The 17,500-nt window shown below is 44.1% G+C and overlaps 2 protein-coding genes and 1 long non-coding RNA gene across 9 annotated transcripts in view; 2 read left to right on the forward strand and 1 right to left on the reverse strand.

Moving 5' to 3' along the window:
• LOC147239814 (thrombospondin-2-like) overlaps positions 1–12,150 on the reverse strand; it is a 15,243-nt gene extending 3,093 nt beyond the window's left edge. The window contains exons 1-20 of the mRNA XM_086196127.1: positions 11,955–12,150; positions 10,022–10,229; positions 9,828–9,893; positions 9,553–9,689; positions 8,840–9,034; positions 7,150–7,243; positions 6,884–7,048; positions 6,512–6,688; positions 6,246–6,419; positions 5,125–5,255; positions 4,834–4,968; positions 4,507–4,725; positions 4,277–4,384; positions 4,032–4,191; positions 3,805–3,923; positions 3,481–3,715; positions 2,452–2,679; positions 2,232–2,362; positions 1,343–1,483; positions 1,093–1,190 (exon numbers count right to left, since the gene is read on the reverse strand). Of these exons, the coding sequence (XP_086052253.1) occupies positions 1,093–1,190; positions 1,343–1,483; positions 2,232–2,362; positions 2,452–2,679; positions 3,481–3,715; positions 3,805–3,923; positions 4,032–4,191; positions 4,277–4,384; positions 4,507–4,725; positions 4,834–4,968; positions 5,125–5,255; positions 6,246–6,419; positions 6,512–6,688; positions 6,884–7,048; positions 7,150–7,243; positions 8,840–9,034; positions 9,553–9,689; positions 9,828–9,893; positions 10,022–10,229; positions 11,955–12,035 (3,002 nt within the window). The 5' untranslated portion in view covers positions 12,036–12,150. The remainder of the gene's footprint in view (positions 1–1,092; positions 1,191–1,342; positions 1,484–2,231; positions 2,363–2,451; positions 2,680–3,480; positions 3,716–3,804; positions 3,924–4,031; positions 4,192–4,276; positions 4,385–4,506; positions 4,726–4,833; positions 4,969–5,124; positions 5,256–6,245; positions 6,420–6,511; positions 6,689–6,883; positions 7,049–7,149; positions 7,244–8,839; positions 9,035–9,552; positions 9,690–9,827; positions 9,894–10,021; positions 10,230–11,954) is intronic.
• On the forward strand, positions 1,352–9,781 carry LOC147239815 (uncharacterized). Of its 7 annotated transcripts, XR_015111640.1 has the most exons (6): positions 1,352–1,468; positions 2,548–2,781; positions 3,429–3,537; positions 4,541–4,656; positions 5,144–5,306; positions 9,565–9,781. It is a non-coding gene; the product is annotated as an uncharacterized LOC147239815 (long non-coding RNA). The 7 variants fall into 7 exon arrangements; XR_015111642.1 differs by lacking the exon at positions 2,548–2,781 and having other exon boundaries at positions 1,415–1,910; XR_015111638.1 differs by lacking the exon at positions 1,352–1,468 and having other exon boundaries at positions 1,934–3,220.
• The window catches only part of LOC147239816 (proteasome activator complex subunit 4B-like), a 34,648-nt gene continuing 29,119 nt past the window's right edge, over positions 11,972–17,500 (forward strand). Inside the window, exons 1-5 of the mRNA XM_086196126.1 lie at positions 11,972–12,615; positions 13,138–13,278; positions 15,910–16,026; positions 17,124–17,168; positions 17,328–17,477. Of these exons, the coding sequence (XP_086052252.1) occupies positions 12,413–12,615; positions 13,138–13,278; positions 15,910–16,026; positions 17,124–17,168; positions 17,328–17,477 (656 nt within the window). The 5' untranslated portion in view covers positions 11,972–12,412. The remainder of the gene's footprint in view (positions 12,616–13,137; positions 13,279–15,909; positions 16,027–17,123; positions 17,169–17,327; positions 17,478–17,500) is intronic.

Genomic DNA, 17,500 nt, shown 5'->3' on the forward strand with positions numbered 1-17,500 from the left:
GTTTAGACACATTACATTTCGTCTAGAAAATGTGTTTCCATTCATGTAAGTAAATTATGAAATCAACTTGCAGATACTTGGTTGAAACTTTAGATGTGTGAGCGCATACCTCTGCCAAGGTGCCTTACAGAGAGAGGCGGGCGCTCAGCCTCAGCCAAATTCAATGTAGAATTAAAAAGTAAAAAATCAAAATGCAATTTTTGCAGTGTTAAACAGATGTCCCTCAAAATTTAAAGGGTTCTTCGATGGCCCTTCCATTACCCCTCCATCAGTTTTGGTGAAAATCGGCCTCACTGGTTTTTCATAACCCTGCTAACAGACGAACTTCCCTGACTTCTTTGACAGCGGTAACAAACACGACTAACTTAGTTTTCCGCTGTCAAAAAATAAAACAAAACTGATGATTGATAGTCCCTTCTTTGCAGTGGAAAAATTCTTTTGACATGACCCGATACTTAAAACCTCCCCACATAAAACACAGAAACTTGTGCATTTGAAACAGCTTTGGTGAGACCACCGTGTGCTGGGTTAAATAATCCCGCACAGACCAGCATAAGAAGAAAGAATGTAATTGTAATTTCATTAGGAAAATGACTTCAGATATCATAGAATGTCACTAAAACTCAATTTGCGACCCAAAGTTTGGGCAAGGCAGTGCCAAAACAATGTCTATTAAAGCCAAGCTTGAGATAGGAAATGTTTTGACTGCAAATTAAAAGTGGTTGCTAATGAAGAGCTGAAGAACTGCTGGAAGTCTGCGGATCTTTGTTTTTGCAGCTTTAAAACGCCGGGTGATTTCCACGAACAGCATCCAGTTGTGGTTTACGCCAGCTCATCATGAAACTATGAATTCAGGCCCCAGAGAGGAAAACTAGCCGAGTGATGACAGCTTGAACTAATTACATGAACAGATTCATATGTCGTTTGTCATGTGTTGAGAGCTCTCTGCTTCTAGGAATAACTATAGGACACAGCAATTTTCTTGAGGTTTTACATGCCACATTTTCTCCGGTGAACGACATTAAAGGATCCCCCCCTGGATATTTCAAATCAAGACCACACACCCCCCAGGGAGAATAACAACACCCGTACCTAATGAAGCCAGTTTTGGGTCTGTGGTTGAGGTGCATGCGGTAGGCTGTGTAGTCCTTCCAGCCAGTTTTATTGGGGTCGTGCCATAACGTCCTGACCTGAGACAGAAAGAAGCAAAGGTCAATTCAGGACTTGAAGATCTTCGTATTCCTCAGGGGATGTAACAAAAGCTCCTCTGTTCAAAGTACTTTTAGGCAAAGTTACAATAAATTCACTCTGATTTATAGTATAATAAGTTAGTGATTCATGCCTGGTGCCTGGTGTTTCCAGTGTGCCACAAAGCGTTGCGTAAATACTCTCCTGGTCCTGTGGTGGAGTTGACCAGTTTAATGGAGACTCCCGCTGTGCCAAAAGCTTTGGACGGCTTCTTTTCCCAGTAGGCTTGAGACACCTGATCTCATAAAAGGACAGGATATGCACGAAAAAGAAAAAGAGAGTTTTGAGTCGACATTCAGTTGGCTTAGGAGGACTGTCCCTGCTCACAGGAGACACCTAGGTCTTTTTAAAAATATGTTTTCGTATTTTGCCAAGGAGAACTGGGATATAAATTATGTTCAAACATATAAAAATGACAAAGGAGGTATTGAAGCATGTACGATGGAATCAAGCCCACAGTTAAGGCAATACTACACCCAAAAAAGCGTACTTTGTCTTTCAAGTATTCAAAAATAGGTGTCTTGAGGACATTTTTTCCCCCATTCAATCACTTTTTTGGTCTCTACAGAAAGCAAAAAGAGCAAGTCACATATATTTATTGTGAAGCTAACGACGCCCAATTACTTCCAACTGGTAACACCATCAAAATTATCCCAAAAAATGTCAGTTTAAAAACTCTCAAGCAAAGCGTTCAGCACAATCTATGTCTTCTTTACACCACTATACACTCAATAATCCAACAACACTTGAGCTGAAAACAACATCCCAAGTATTTAGTGTTTTGAGGATTTTTGTTGGGGCACCGTTAGCTTCAAGCTAGCTGGCTCTATGGAATCTGGAGTCACAAAGGAGTAATGCAGTAGGGAAAACATGTCTTCTTGAGCTCGTTGACACCTGGGGGGTAAAGTAAAAGCTTAGAGAGGAACATAGGATAAATTGTTGAAGTCTGTAGGAATTATCAACCTCAAACATTCACGTCTCACCTGTTTCCACATGACAACATAGAAGCGTCGACTGGACTGATAGGCGAAGACAATGCCTGCATAGTCGTCATCTCGGTTGGTGTTCACGTAGAAGGTCACGCTGAAGTCAACTGCACTGAACTTGTCATATCCTGTTTAGAAGAGGGGAATATTTTGTCATGTCTTAGTTTAAAAAAATGTTAGTTCCCCTTGAATGTTTTGGAGTTATGGTAAGTCATACCTAAAGCAATGCCAGGGTCTGAGTTGGCTGTCTGTAGAAGCTCAGTTCCTTGGCTACGGATCACCCACAGAGGGTCAGACTGTGTTGTGCCTTTAGGATCCAACAAAACCACCTGAAATTTCCGGAAGTTTGTTGATCCTATATCCTGATTCAGCGGACAGGGGTCCAGCGCATCTGGAACACTATCGTTGTCAAAGTCGTCAAAGCAAGCATCTCCGCTGCCATCACCTGAGAGACAGAGGAAAAAATTTAGTAGGTGTATGAAGTAGCATGAGTTGTTTCTTTAAAAAAAAAAAGAAGAAAAGAAACACCATTGGAATTGGAACTGAGGTGAATCAGCCAAAAATCTTTTGAGAAGGAAATCTACTAAAAATCTATTGGGTTTATTTATATTTACTCATGTTTTGTTACTGAATTCTCGTGACACAATTGCCGGTGAAGTTGGGATACTATGTGCTAGCTAGCCTGCTAACGTACGATGTGATGACCGTAGTGTTGGCTAACGGCAGATTCAGTGGTGGGTTAGCCAAGTGCTGCTATCCATGACAACAACACACAACAAAAACATAGCAACTTCATATGCATATGGAACATTGATAGGATCTTTACCCTGTGCATTAGCTTAGCATCTAGCATGAGCCATTTTAGTGAGATTTATCAGTCTTGAAACTTAGGCCCTCTTGATACATTTGTGTTGTTTCGTGGATAATTGATGCAAAATTTCATTTTTCTCTCATGATCATTGTTAGAAATACTGGGGATAAATACTGTAAGCACACAAATAAATAACATCTAGAATGTCTTTTTTTTTTTTTTTTAGACATTTCATTTAGGGAAATGTTCTGTATCGCAGCTTTAACCTATCAACTGGACCACTGGAAATATATTTGTGCTGGTTTTAACAGATTTTCCTGCATGACAGCAAAATCAATTTGTTAACCTTTGAATTTTTAATTTTTTTTTTTTTAATTTCTCAGGTCTATTGATGGATTTTGAGTTGCGTGTAGGGGTTTCTGCAACAACACTAACCGCTACTGTCCATCTGGTCTCTGTTGGGCACCAGTCTGCAGTTGTCCCTGTCGTCAGGTATACCGTCGTTGTCGTCGTCATGGTCGCAGACATCTCCTTTACCGTCATTGTCATGATCAGCCTGGTTGCTGTTGGCAATGTAGGGACAGTTGTCTAGAGAGTTTTGGTGGCCATCTTCATCTATGTCCTCGTTGTCGTCACACATGTCCCCCACCAGGTCGCTGTCAGAATCAAGCTGCACACACGCACACAACATAACACACTGTGGTATTCATGAACTTTGAGTATACAATTGATGTGTGGCGTTTTTTTTTCTTTCTGTACTTGTAGTGGGTTGTGTAGAAGGGGACAGTTGTCACACTGGTCTCCAACACCGTCCAGGTCTGTGTCCCTCTGATCAGTGTTGTAGACGAAGGGACAGTTGTCACGGTCATTCTGAACCTCTGGAGAGAGACAAAGACACGCTCAGGGGCAGGAGATAAATTGCATTTTGTGTGTTTTTGATGGTCGAGGCCAACATTTTTCTGACATCTGTGTCACCAACTATTCACCATCTCCATCAATGTCAATGCTGCAGGCATCTCCCTCTCCGTTGTCATCAGTGTCTTTCTGCAGTGGGTTGCTGTCAAATGGACAATTGTCACAGCGGTCCCCAACTCCGTCCCTGTCTGAGTCAAACTGCCGGGGGTTGTACACCAGCGGGCAGTTGTCCTGCAGCGCACACATGACACAGGAAGGATGTAAATGGTCACGCTTTCAATCTCGGTATCACCAAGCGTCTGAGCTGCAGTCTCACCCTCTCATCTATGATGTCATCATTGTCATCATCAGGATCACAGGCGTCTCCCTGTCCATCCATGTCCAGGTCCTCCTGTCCAGAGTTTGGCAGTGTGGGGCAATTATCCTGCAGCCAATCACAACTCAGTTTAGTTGAATCCCATCCACACAGAGAAGGTTTCAGCTGAGTAGATTAGTTTGGATTTTGCAGAAGGAATTTCATCAAACAGCTTTTTTTTTTTTTTTTACCTTTTGACAATGATACGTTGCGTTCTGTTTGCAGGTTAATCTGTTGTTGGGCCATCCATCCAGATCAGAGTCTTCACCACACAGAAAGCCGTCACCCGCAAAACCAACGGCGCACACACACTTGTACAAAACCTCAGACGCCAGGCCAAGGTACACACACTCAGCATACTTGTGGCAAGAGTGTGTGTTGTCTTTGCAAGGATTGTGTGGTTCACAAACCTACAACCAAAGTAGCTATTTAGAAATCCAAAATGTATTCACGGTTGTAGCTTCAAGCAAGGAAAGTACTTCAGGCTAAGGAAAATGCCCAAGGAGGTTTACACATGCCTGCCTGGTATTCTGGGCCTGCTCCAGTCCCAGACCGAATGGCTGGGTGCCTTTATAACGAGGAGGACAAGGCAGACAGTAGAAGCCAGGGTCTGTGTTCACACACTCTGTAGCACACACACCCTCCACTTGACACTGCAGAGATAGAGGTATCAACTATTATCAGCATGCATAATATTAAGGCTCAGACTAAATTTTGTCTTTAAATTGATCATACAAGGTGATTACGGTGCCTTATAAAGCCTTTACTGGGCTGATATGTAATCTGTTCCTCGTACGATCTCTCATTACCTCATTCTCATCTTCACAGTGAGTGCCATTGCCCTTCAAACCCTGCGGGCATTGTCCACATTCCCATGATCCATCGCTACGTGATGTGCATCTCACTCCGGGGAAGCACGGATTCGACAGGAAACACGTATCTGACAAGAAGTAAATGCGCGAAGTCGCAAATCAAGCGGTCAAAAGATCGGGTGAGTAGCATTCATCATATCACCAGAGCCTGGTTTATCACCACCTGTTCCACAAGTTATTACTTCTGTGACTAAAATAGCGGGAAAATTATCCCAAAACTTGGCGGTGGAGTGTTGGATTGTAGCTGATGCATGACTTCGAAAAAATTCTGGACTTGACCTCGACTTAACAACAGTTTCTTATGTTTATCTCTGACTGAGGCTCACTCAAAGTCCCGCCACGATGCACAGATACGCGAGTCTAAACAGATGGGTTTTAAGCTGTGATTTGAGTTGTCCAACAGAGTCAAGCTGACAGATGTTAGGGGGGGGGGGGGGGGGGGGGGCAGAGAGTTCCAGAGTCTGGGTGCAGAGCAGCTGAAGGCTCTGGCACCCACAGTTTGAAGGTGAGGTCAGACAGAAGAACAGCTGAGGAGGAGCACTAAGCACGGTAGGTGGTGAAGGGGTGGAGAAGGTCTGACAGGTGTTGGGGGGCCAGGTTACGTAGAGCTTTAAATGTGAGGAGAAGGACTTTATATTGAATTTGATGACGGACAGGTAAGCCGGTGGAGCTGAATGAGAATGGGGGTCATGTGGTTGGTGGATTTGCGTGCGTACGATGATTCTGGCAGCAGAGTTCTGGACGATTTGGAGATGGTGGAGAAGTTTTTTTGGGGAGACCAGTGAGGACTGAGTTGCAGTTATCGATGCCTGAAGTGACAAGTGGGTGGACCAGGACCTGGGTGTTGTGTTGGGTGAGAGACGGCCAGAATCTGGAGATGTTACGTAAATGCATGAAGGCAATACGGGTGATGTTACTGATGTGGGGGGAAGAAGGAACACTGTTGAGTATGACACCGAGGCTTAATAGGACTGAGATTCATCTACTGAGCTGAGCCCTAGCAGTATAATGTGTACATACACAGTAAATGTATACACACCTGTAGTGGTGATACTTACCTTTAGGACAGGGTTGTTTGTTACATGCTTCATAATCTACAGCATCTCCGGCACAAGGCTTCCCGCCATGTTGAGGCGCCGGTTTCAAACACTCGCGCTGGCGACTCAAAAGGCCTCCGCCACACGACTCTGAGCACGCTGACCATTCGGACCAGGTTGTCCAGCCTCCAGCAACTACACACACACACGCGCACACACACACACACAGAGAGGTGATTTTCCGGTAAGCTTGGTACTCTCCGTCTCGAGTGTGCTCATATAATCACCTGGGCAGAGTGTGTTGTTGCAAGGTTGTTCCTCCATGGCGGGGCCCACACAGGCTTTGCCCCCCTTCTGTGGTGGAGGTTTGTTGCACAGACGGACGCGTATTATCTTGCCTTCACCACATGTAGTTGTACATGCAGACCAGGGAGACCAGAGGCCCCAGTTCCCATTAACACGCCCTAGACATGGAACATAAACAGAATGTGCTTTTCTACATGCTAGCCTGTCAGTAAAGAATTAAGCACATCTGCACACAGTGTATTCTGGAGAAGTAGATGCCCTTGGACCGGTTTTACTCACACACACACACACACACAAAAACAACTCACAAATTAAATCAACATATCTGACGTGTGACTATGAGGACAACTTACCCTTGTGTTCACACTTGATCGGCATGCAGCTGCGGGTTTGAACTGACGGACCGGAGCAAGAGGGCTTGATGCCGTTGCAAGATCGTCCCCTTTGCTGCCCTCCGCGGCCGCAGGTGACCGAGCAGTCAGTCCACTCAGACCACTGAGACCAGCCCTCTTCGTTATCTTTATATATTCACACACACACACACGCACACACACAAACTCACAGTTAATACACCTGAAATAAATTTTGTGACTTTTTTCAGTATTAAATCCTAACTCACTGAGACAGACGGGGCAGCACTCCCCATCGATAAAGGAGGGATCGATGCAGGACACAGGAGAGCAGGACACCTGGTGACACACCACCTCTCCGTCCTAGACGATCCAGAGAAAAAGTCTTGTGAACAATAACAGTAGTCAATCTATGTTAGTTTAAGCCAGATGTTTTGCTGAATGCCAGTCATCCTTGCTGAGGAATGATATGATGTCATGCCTCACATTTAGTCCAACTCTTCCCTCAATCCGTCCTTGACAAGAACAATAATATTTCATAAAGAGAAACAGACACAGAGAGAATGAACGGCAAAAATCGAAGCGAAGGCAGCTTTAGAAATAATTTACAAGATACGAATGCAACATCCAGTGTATCAGATATCAGCGGCCTATCGATTCTGATTTGTATAATTCTGTGTTTTGTGCACAGGGAGACATTAATGACCTGTTTTATTTTACTACATTTGGAAATCCTCATGTTTGTGTCAATCTTGATGCTGCCTGACACATTAAAGAATGATCCCAGTCTCCCAGGGAATATAATGGAGTTCAATAACACCCAAAAGCCGGTTAACATCGGGGCTAAAAAGCCAGACTGGTTCATCTCTAGGTCTAAAAACACAGAGGAAACCTATGTTCGGTCGATAACTTCCAAAAACCTGACAGTTACTTGAAAAAAAAAAAGAGAGAGAGAGAGAGATCCATCAACATTCACTAAAACCTTGTTTTTCTTTTTAAATTTACCTTCATAGCAGTTAAAAATATAAAATGAAAGTTTGCGTTTTTGGCTTCTTTGTAGACTTGCCTTTGCTCTGCTGCGCATTAAATAATTTAGCAAATCAATCAAAACCTAAAATGGCACGAGCAACGCATCAGGACCTGAACGTAGAAGAACCCATAGGTTGCGCCAGGTCGAATTGGTTTAATACAAGTTAAAGTTTCACGACTACATTTTTGACTATTTTCTTCTTCTTTCTTTCAAAAAGTTCGAGCTCCAGCCAAAAGACTGTTTGCTTCGCATTGAAATTGGGATCAGGGGGAACGTTTGGCTGCCCGCAGGAGAAAAATCCACCAGATCCAGACAGTCACTGCTTCCAGCCTGGAAATATTCTGGAACTTAAACACTGTTAAAAAAACAAAACAAAACATAATTTATTGATTTTACACTCCTAATGGATTAAACAAAAAAAAAAAGAAGAAAAAAAAAGATATTGCGTTAGATTTAGAGGTGCTGGTAGATTTTTAGACTTTTAGGGTTAGTATACGTGATTGTATTTCACAAATGTGAGTGATGTTTATCCACACATCTTAGTCTCTGCAAAAAAAAAAAAAAAATGAAAAAAACAAAGGTAAATCCCAAATTTTTACGGACATATTTTTACATTTATTTGAGTTTGGGTGTTTCAGGGCTCGTATCAGTCAAATCTCAGTCGAATGACTTTTTTTTTTTCTTCTTTTTAGCTGAATGACACAAATAAAACTTGGACTTAAGTCACAACCGTGAAGACGGCATTCAAAATCTAGATTTATCCATGAATGTGGCTTTGACTGCAGTGTATAAGATCCGCAAACTCAGGCAGGTGATGTTGACATCTGTTATCTATCTAGAACAGATCTTCCATTCAGTCAGTTCGTTGCCAAAAAATCCCTCTGCCAATAATTTAGATCATTCCTGCGTAGGCTTTATTCACCACTGACCTTGCAGGCACAGGCGGTGCAGCTGTCAACGTCCCAGTCCTCCCCGTGCTCATACACCCGTCCGTCCTGCATGCACCAGCCGTCGCCGTCAAGACCTCTGCTAAAACCTCCTCCGTCGCCGCTGAAGGTGTAGCTGGTGAAGCTGCTGTTGCCGAGCTCAGCCAAGAGGATGCGCATATCTTCATTTTCTTTTGTCTGAGGACACCAGACGGAAAAAAAACAAAAAAAAAAACACGAAAAATGAAAGCGTCAGAATCATCTATTATGTGTGGATTTACTCTCTAATTCAGGGACCTGTTGAAATATGCCGGAACGCCAGGGAGATGATGAACAGCGATGGTTTTATTTTTGCTTGTTTTTTTTCCTCACTTTCTCTCTCAGAAAAAAAGAAAACACGGATTACCAGGACGTTTACCACAAACCACAGCGCACGTGCCAGAAAGAAGGATGTTGCGACATGTTCCATTTGAACTGGAAGGAGAGATGATTTCTCTTTTTTGAGTTTTTTCAAAGATTCCCCACAAAACTTCCCTGAATGTAAAGGGCACTGCAGGAGTTCCGTGGCGGTCGAAACCGTCCTCAACACTTGCAATATCGTTCCACCCATTCTTTAATTTTTTAAAATGATTACCTTTTTTCCCCCCCTCACTGATATTTACACTTATTTCTCATAAATGATCCAAATAAATGAACATACGGATGATTTGTCTTACTACTCTATCCAGGTCTTCCAGTAGGTTGCCGGTGACGACGCGTAGGCCGTGGATCTCGGTGAGCATCCCCACGAGTTCGTCGCAAGGATGACGACAGATATCCAACGACGCGTTATCCACCTCTGCGGCGCCCGCACCTGCAGGAGAAGCACAAGGACGTGGGCAGTCTGTGACAGATTTACGTGGACGTGTATTTAAAAGCATTAAAATGTATATTTATGTATGCGTATGAAGGCCGTGCATGAGAGACGACCCAGGTTGTCCGTGTGTGGTACCTGTGCACGCGGCTGCTACATAGAGGAAGATCATAAACCAGGGAAACCCTCTCAGTGGAGTCATTCCTGTTCATACATAAATCAGACTGAACATGAAATATAGCAACTATACTTCACCAGCACTGCTCATTACCAGCACAACTGCTGCCGAAGCCATAGAAGTAGAAGTTAGAGAGGGACTTCGCCTGTCATACCTGCGTACTCCTCTCTGTTCTGCTTTTCTTCACAATTAGAAATCTGGACCGGTGGGCTCACCCCTGCTGTAGCTCCACAGGGGCTGTGATGGAATGTCTGATTCCTTCCCCGCTTCCTTATTTCCTCGAGTCCTTGTCCCATCCTTACCTTGGCATCTGCTCCGAGGATCGTCAGTGCAGCGTCCCGGTCAAGTTGTCGTTGTGGCATCTAAAAATGAAACAGGGGATGAGGATGTTGAGAGAGAAATCTGTGGGAGGAACATGCAGACAGGTCTATTAGCTCGGTAGAAAGTTGTCATGGGGTTATGTTTTTCTTTGAGTGCGTGCGCGCGTGTGTGAGAGACACAGAGAGAGCGAGAGAGAGAGAGAGAGAGAGAGAGAGAGGCAGGAGTGCTGGCCATATATTACCCGTCTGTCTGGCAATGAACTTGGCTGCATATCTCCCAGTGAGAAACCCAGCTGGATGGAAGAAACTGTGTGTGTGAATGTGTGTGTGTGTGTTTTGACATTTCAATGGAGGATTCTCAGACACATCGTTAACACGTTTCTCTCTCCAAACACACACACACACACACACACACACACACAGCCAATTTCCCCACTGAGGGACGAATGAAGGTTTATCTTATCTTACCCGCACCTATTGGCTCCATCGGCTTTCCAAGATGTAAAACTTAACTAAATACCTACTGAAAATGAGATGCTTGATTTGCGCCCACGCTTCTCCAGACCGTTGATTTATGTTTACATGCAGATTGCGAGCTACAAATGAGCAAATTGATGAAAGAAAAAAGAATTCTAAAGATTTAGTGGGATCATCATCTTGATCTGTCAGCTTGTCTTCTCCCTGCTGAGTCAAAGAAGCATCCTCATCCTGAATCATATTTTCCATCTGGAGACTCCAGTTGTTGAATAATGAATCTCACAGATGTGTGCACACATGCTTGTGTACACATATACAGATGCAAGTGCCTGTGACCATACAAACACACACTCACACACACACACATTTCCGACAAATGTTCTGTTTCCGGATACCTAGTTCCATCGCAATGAAGAACAAATGGGATCAGACATGTTTGCAGTGGTTCAACAGCAGGGACAGTGAAAGCAGGTGCTGGCACTGCTCTCAGAGCCAGAAAAGCCCAAAAGTAATAAGATCAGAGGGGATATAAAAATAGATTAAAGTCGAGCGTGACACTTGAACTGATGTGCTGCAAGTGCAAGGTACATCTCTGTCTTCCCCCGTGTGTTTACAGAGAGACAATGGCGGCTAATAGGGGAATCTGCTCGCTGTCTTCGAATGGTGATTGTTAGTTGCAAGAATATCAGGATAGTCAGTCGGACCTGCAAAATCCCTGAAAAAAACAAACAAAGCCAACAGTCCTTTGTGAGAGAGCGAGCGGCCGGCTTGATAAACAGAGCTCTTAATGCAATCAGACCCTTTACAAAAGAAGAAAAACCTAAGTTGCAGAAATTGCCCCAATTCTTCAAAAGTATCCAGACCAGACGATTAAGAGGCCGATTGCATTACACTCTGTAAGCTGTGAGCAGGAACCTCACGGCTAGACTGTATCCTGCAGTTGCATCACTCTAAGCATGTAGTGGTCAGAGAATTACATGGGCTTAAAGTAAAAGGATTTACGAGGTTGGGAGCACAAGTGAGCAAAGAAAGGAGGAGAAGGTCGAAAACGGTGCCAGTGAGAAGGCAGAATAAAAGGTGGAAGGGATGAGTGAGATGGATGGAGGGCAAAGGATTTATCAGATAGATAGATAGATCGATCGATAGATAGATAGATAGATAGATAGATAGATAGATAGATAGATAGATAGATAATCCTAGTTGCAGTTGAGTGGGGTCAGTAGAACAGCAGAGGGACATTAATCCAGTTATCAGACCATCCTAATATTCTACAGATTAGCTTGCACGCACCCAACGTTTCTGGGATTTGTAGTCCCAAAAATAAATAAATAAAAGATTCTTCCATGTCCATTGCCCATGACGTCTGAGCATACCTGACCCTAAAGTGAGCCGTGATTTCTCACCGCCTCACATCAGCCGTTTGTTTTCGACCTCCTGTCGTGCGTCACGGCCCGGTGCGCACGGCGCGGAGCAAGAAATGACGCAGCGCCTGACACTGCAGGTCAGAGCGGAACCGGTGACCGCGGCTCTCAGCGTTCGGGGCTTTGCACAGCTCAATTAGCGTGACACACTTTCCCCCACCGTGATCGCCTGTCTTCCGCCCGCTCGCTGGCCACAGCAGATAATGCTCCCGAACTTCGACAGCACACTTTTAAGAATGCACATTTTGTAAATAAAGAAGAACGCTGTTTGTTTTTATTTTGGGGGGATCTTCCTTTTCTGCGTTAACCAGTGAATTTGAGCGAGAGATGACCGTGGATGGAGACATGACCAGCTCGTCCGTCGTCAGCCCTCAGAAGGAGATCGTGTACAATGGTTTGCTGCCTTACTCCGACCGGTTGGATCGTGAGGCCTCGGAACTTCTGTCAGATATCAAATCGAACCTGTCCAGAGCCGTTCTCCTCAGAGAGCTGTGGCCCGGGGTCACTTTCTGGTCCAGGAAACTCTTCTCGTAAGTACTGAAGCGAGGGTGTGATTGTCACCAAACGCGTTTTCCAGCTTTAACCTAAATAATTAGACAAATATTCCTGGGGTTCCTGTCTGTTTGACGCATTTTCCCCCGATGGAACCGTTTTTAAAAAGCTGAATGAACACCTCTGTGGCACATTAACTAATAAAATAATTGAAGACGTCTTAAATATGCGTTTATATTCAGCGGGAGTATTTTTGCAACTTTAATAGGAACCCAGAATTGTGTTTAAAAGGACACCTTGAGTGAGTTTTTGAAGTGGTCTCCCCTGGTCTCCTTGATCTGCCTGGCAACAGAAGCAGGCATCATGATGTGTCCCTTTAACTGGCACTTTGAAAACACTTTGTCCGTTTGGCATCAGCGCGTTGAGGTCAGTTGAGGTCTGCGTCTACGTGTCATCACTCAACCCATCAATGCTCTCAAGTTGTGTGTTTGCATTTGGAGAATGTGGGTCAGCTGCTGGAAGCCTCCTCCATCCTCCTCAAGCTCTCCCCTGACCCGCAGGTTCCTGAAGCTCTACGGCCGGAGGTTCAGCAAAGAGGACCACGTTCTCTTCATTAAGCTGCTTTATGAGCTGGTCACGATGCCAAACCTGGAGCCAAACATGATGCAGAGTTACGCCAGGCTGCTCATTCAGCTTCTCAAGTAGGTGTGACACAAACGCAGACACACAGAGGCGTCCTCGTGTCCTCCTGACCGGGACACCAGGTTGACCTCATTCACACGTACCATAAGGATGCACCGGCCCACTCAGGGGATCCCATCTGGTCAGGGGAGGCCTCAAAATTCTCTACATGCACGGGGAGATTGTCTGGGTTTATTCTGGCTGGAGACACTCACCCCCCCCCACACACACACACACACACACACACACACAAATACACTGACAAAAAAAAAAAAGGTTCTTAAATGAAAACGACCTCTAAGTGACAGAGGAAGTAATTATTACCAGAGGAAAGTCATTTTTGCAGCAGATGTTCCAGCTGAAGTCTGCTCTTTGTTTCACTTTCACTAGAATAATTAATAAACCATGACAGACAGTAAGTAAGCGATGACATTTTCAGGCTGTTTTTTCTTTTCTTCTTCTTCTTCTTCTTTTTTTTTTTTTTTTTTTGTACAGGCAATTTGGAGTTTTCAAAGATTGGAATCTCCAGTCGATCTGTCTCTGTTGGTATCCTGAGTGTAATGAGATCATGGAGCATCAGAGCGCTAGGCGATGACGTCCCGTGTGTTAGAACTGGATTGTTTCTCGAGTTTTGGAACGACCTGCTGAGTTGAGGAATTAAGATTTTACAAATCTCCTAGAAAGCGGGCGCTTTAGCGCAGCAACAATCCTCGAAACGACAGATATCATGAAAAGGAACACGGCGACTTTTTGAGAAACACACACACTACCATTCGTTGTGCTAAGCTAACACACACACACACAGGAGAGAGGGGTATCTATGTTTAAAAAAAACACACACAAAAAAAAACCGATCATGATTTTCAAAACTCGGTGTCCTGATCAATGTCCTGATTGCCTCAGAATTTTAAGTTGATTGAATTCAAGAAGACAAGTTGAGGCAGTTTTGTTAGAAAAGTTTTTTTCGTTTTGAATCGTTACAAAATTGACTCCACTTTTCTTCTCAAGTTTCATCATCTCAGAATTCCATCAGCAATCAGGAGGCTTGAGGTTTTTTGGGGGGTTTTGTTTTTTTTTCAAATTAAAACGTGTCGATGTTGTTGTTTTTTTGTAGTGTTATTCTTGTTTGGCACTAGTGAGCCAAAAGTTGGCCTGACCTTTAAAACTTTTATCCAGACTAAAGGTATTTAAAAGCACCGTGTCATTATTATATCGCAATTATGGCTTTTTAATCACACAATTCTGACATTTATGTCACAGTTTCGACTCTTACTTCTTCTTTTTTTCACATCGGGGCTCTTTTTTTTTTTTTTTTTTTAGCCATTTTATTTATTTATTCATTTATTGATTTATTTTAGCTCGCAGCGACAGGCTTCCGTAGGTGACGATTCCAAATCAGGAACAAAAATCTCAAAGAACGAAACAACCGCACAAACAAAAAGCCAACAACAAATAAAAACATGATTTTAAAAACAGATGTTCGATTCTGTTTTTTATCGGGGAAAATGAACACATGCAACAGTTTACGATGAGTCCATTTCTAGATGGTGAACATTATCAGTGTGGGGGGTTCAGTTTGTGTGGACTGCTGGGCTGCAAGGATTTGGCAGTTACCATAGCAATGTGACAGTCTATAAATGTCCATATGGTTTATGAAGATGGGATAAACTCTCTCTCTCTCACACACACACACAAACTCAAGTAGAAACACACACATGTAAAACATAAGCCTTGGCGTGTATCGTCGCTCCCTGCCTTGTATCAGATCTGTCACTCCTCTGCAGCGAATCCTCAGAGAAAGTCACATTCATCACTTCCCATTTGTCTGCTGGTTGTTTGCTTGATTTTCACATCCATCATGAAACGATATTACAATGTAGATGTCATTTGTCTGAGTTTTTTCCATTCGATGAGAAGAGAAAGATCTGGGCTAACTGTATATTAACTGCCAGGTGTCACAGCTGAGAGATGAATCAGATACTCGCGATAACACGTCGACTCTTAATGGGCTTTTTTTGGGGGGTTTCTTTTATCCCTTGCAACCCCCCCCCCCCCCCCCCCACCAAACCCCTTCCATTGTCTCTTCTGTCTGTTTCAAACCTCTCCAATGAGAGTCTGGGAGATGAATAAGAGAGAGAGAGCGAGAGTCACGAGGAATCCAAACCTTTCTGCGAGGTTTATTCTAACAAAAGTACAAACAAAGCATCGGCGCATGTTTCTCAGGAGGATTCGACATTTTCCGCCGCTTAAAAGCGCGTGTAAAGTAATTTAACGACGTAACGGTGTGTTTGAGACTCGCAGGGAACGGTAGCTCCACTGTGTGATTAGCTAGCAGAAATCCACCTCGGTTTGGAGTGGGAATATTTGAAGAGCCTGCGCCTGCAAATTACCGATGCTTGCAGCAGCTCTGCTTCATTAAATACGGGGAGACGCGGCGTTGTGTTTGCAGACACGGGTGGATTGCGCCCTGCGTCACATTTGGCACAGCCTTTGAGACGTTTCTCCGCCATTCACACTTTGTCACAGAAATGTTTCTCTCAGCACTGCGTTATCATCATGTGTTTGTCTTTCGTGAGGATTAGCAACCCCCCCCTTAAGTCCTGCAAACCCCCTTGAACAAATGACTGATATTAAACCTTCTTGTCAAACAGGAAGAAGGAACTGCTGTCAAGAGAGGACCTGCAGTTGCCATGGCGACCGCTCTATGATCTGTATGAGAGGGTCGTCTACTCCAAAACTGAACACCTTGGACTCGTCTGGTTCCCCAAGTATGTGGTTTTACCTTCCTATGAACCGCAGGAGAAGCTGAAACGCCGGATTTGTTCAAAAAGCACTTCAAATACGTCTGACTGATTTTTTTTAGAACAGTTTCTTTTTTTCAGGATGTTTCTGCTGTTCTGATGTTTCCCAGTCTATTTAAAGCCCAGCGATACGACGATTCCATACTTGGAAAAAGTGAAATAACAGTTCCCCCCCAACATAGCCTGGGAGGATGCTAAATGCTAAACATGCTAAATCATCAATGCAATAAATTTTCATGTTCTTCACAGTCTGGGCGATTATCAAATATCAATTAAAAGCTCTTATCACTCAAGATTGTAATCGCACAAGTGCCCCATCCCATTACATCATGGCGTGCTCTGAGGCTAACGGCCCTCGCCCCCAAAAATGGTTCGTTCCACCACTCATTCAGGCAAAACAACAAAAACAAACAAACAAAGTTCCCTTTTAATCCGATTAATACTTTCCCTTTAGTAGTTAAGGGATGTTTTAGATACAGACCTTGTGAGATAGTGGGAAGAAAAATCCTAATCAAAGTAAAAGTATAAAAACCAGGATATTGATTTGATATCCTATCAGCCAGCTGTACTCCGGTGGTTGCTGGTTCAATGCTTGAGGGAAGTAAATCTATGTGAGCAAGAGTTTACTCCTCCGTCATCGACGCCACCCACTGTTGTCGCTAATAGCTACGAACAGATCGCCCTGTTGGTGGCTCAGGGATGGAAACGGGGGAGCGTTCACTCAAACGAATGGCTGCCATCTTTGAGTCTGGTATCCAACTGTTCTCACGTGCTCTCGGGTTGCAGTTCCTACTCCCTGTTTGACGCATGGCTGTTTAACTGCGTGACAGCTGACAGCTTTCTGAAATGTGACGAGCTGCTCCGCTCTCTTCAAATCCCTTTATTTTGACTGTCGGTCTTAACAAGACAAGATTTGAATTTTTAAAAGAAGAGGGAGATTACCATTTGATAATTAAATTTATTGTTTGTAGCAGCCTGGCTGTTCTGTTCGCGCGGAGGATCTCATAAGCAGAATTCCCACACAAACACACGCTCACGCAGCTCATCTCTTTGCTTGTTTGCAGCTCAGTGGACCACATTTTGAAGGCTTTGATCAAAAGCTGCAGACTGTAAGTCTCATCCCTGTGTGATCTTGCAATTTGTGCGGCGGATGATGTGTTGCTTTGATCCTCTGTTGAGCTGTGTACTGTAGATCAATGCCCGTGTTTGTATCCTTAACCGTGTCTGCTTGTCTTCATCTATTCTCTGCCGTCTGTGAATGGGTCCAGGTATTTCCCCGCGTCGTCCACTCAGGAGATGCTGGATGAGTGGCGCCCCCTGCTGTGCGTGTTTGACGTGATGATGCAGAAGGCCATCAGCAACATGGAGCTGTTCCTGCCCACCATCATGCCCCCAGAGGAACACAGCCAGAGCTTCCAGTAAGTGGACTCTCTGTGTTGAT

The sequence above is a fragment of the Aulostomus chinensis genome, chromosome 23 (genome assembly GCF_037954235.1).
Source record: "Aulostomus chinensis isolate RoL2024-O1b breed Wild chromosome 23, RoL_Achi_v1.0, whole genome shotgun sequence".
NCBI lineage: Eukaryota > Metazoa > Chordata > Actinopteri > Syngnathiformes > Aulostomidae > Aulostomus > Aulostomus chinensis.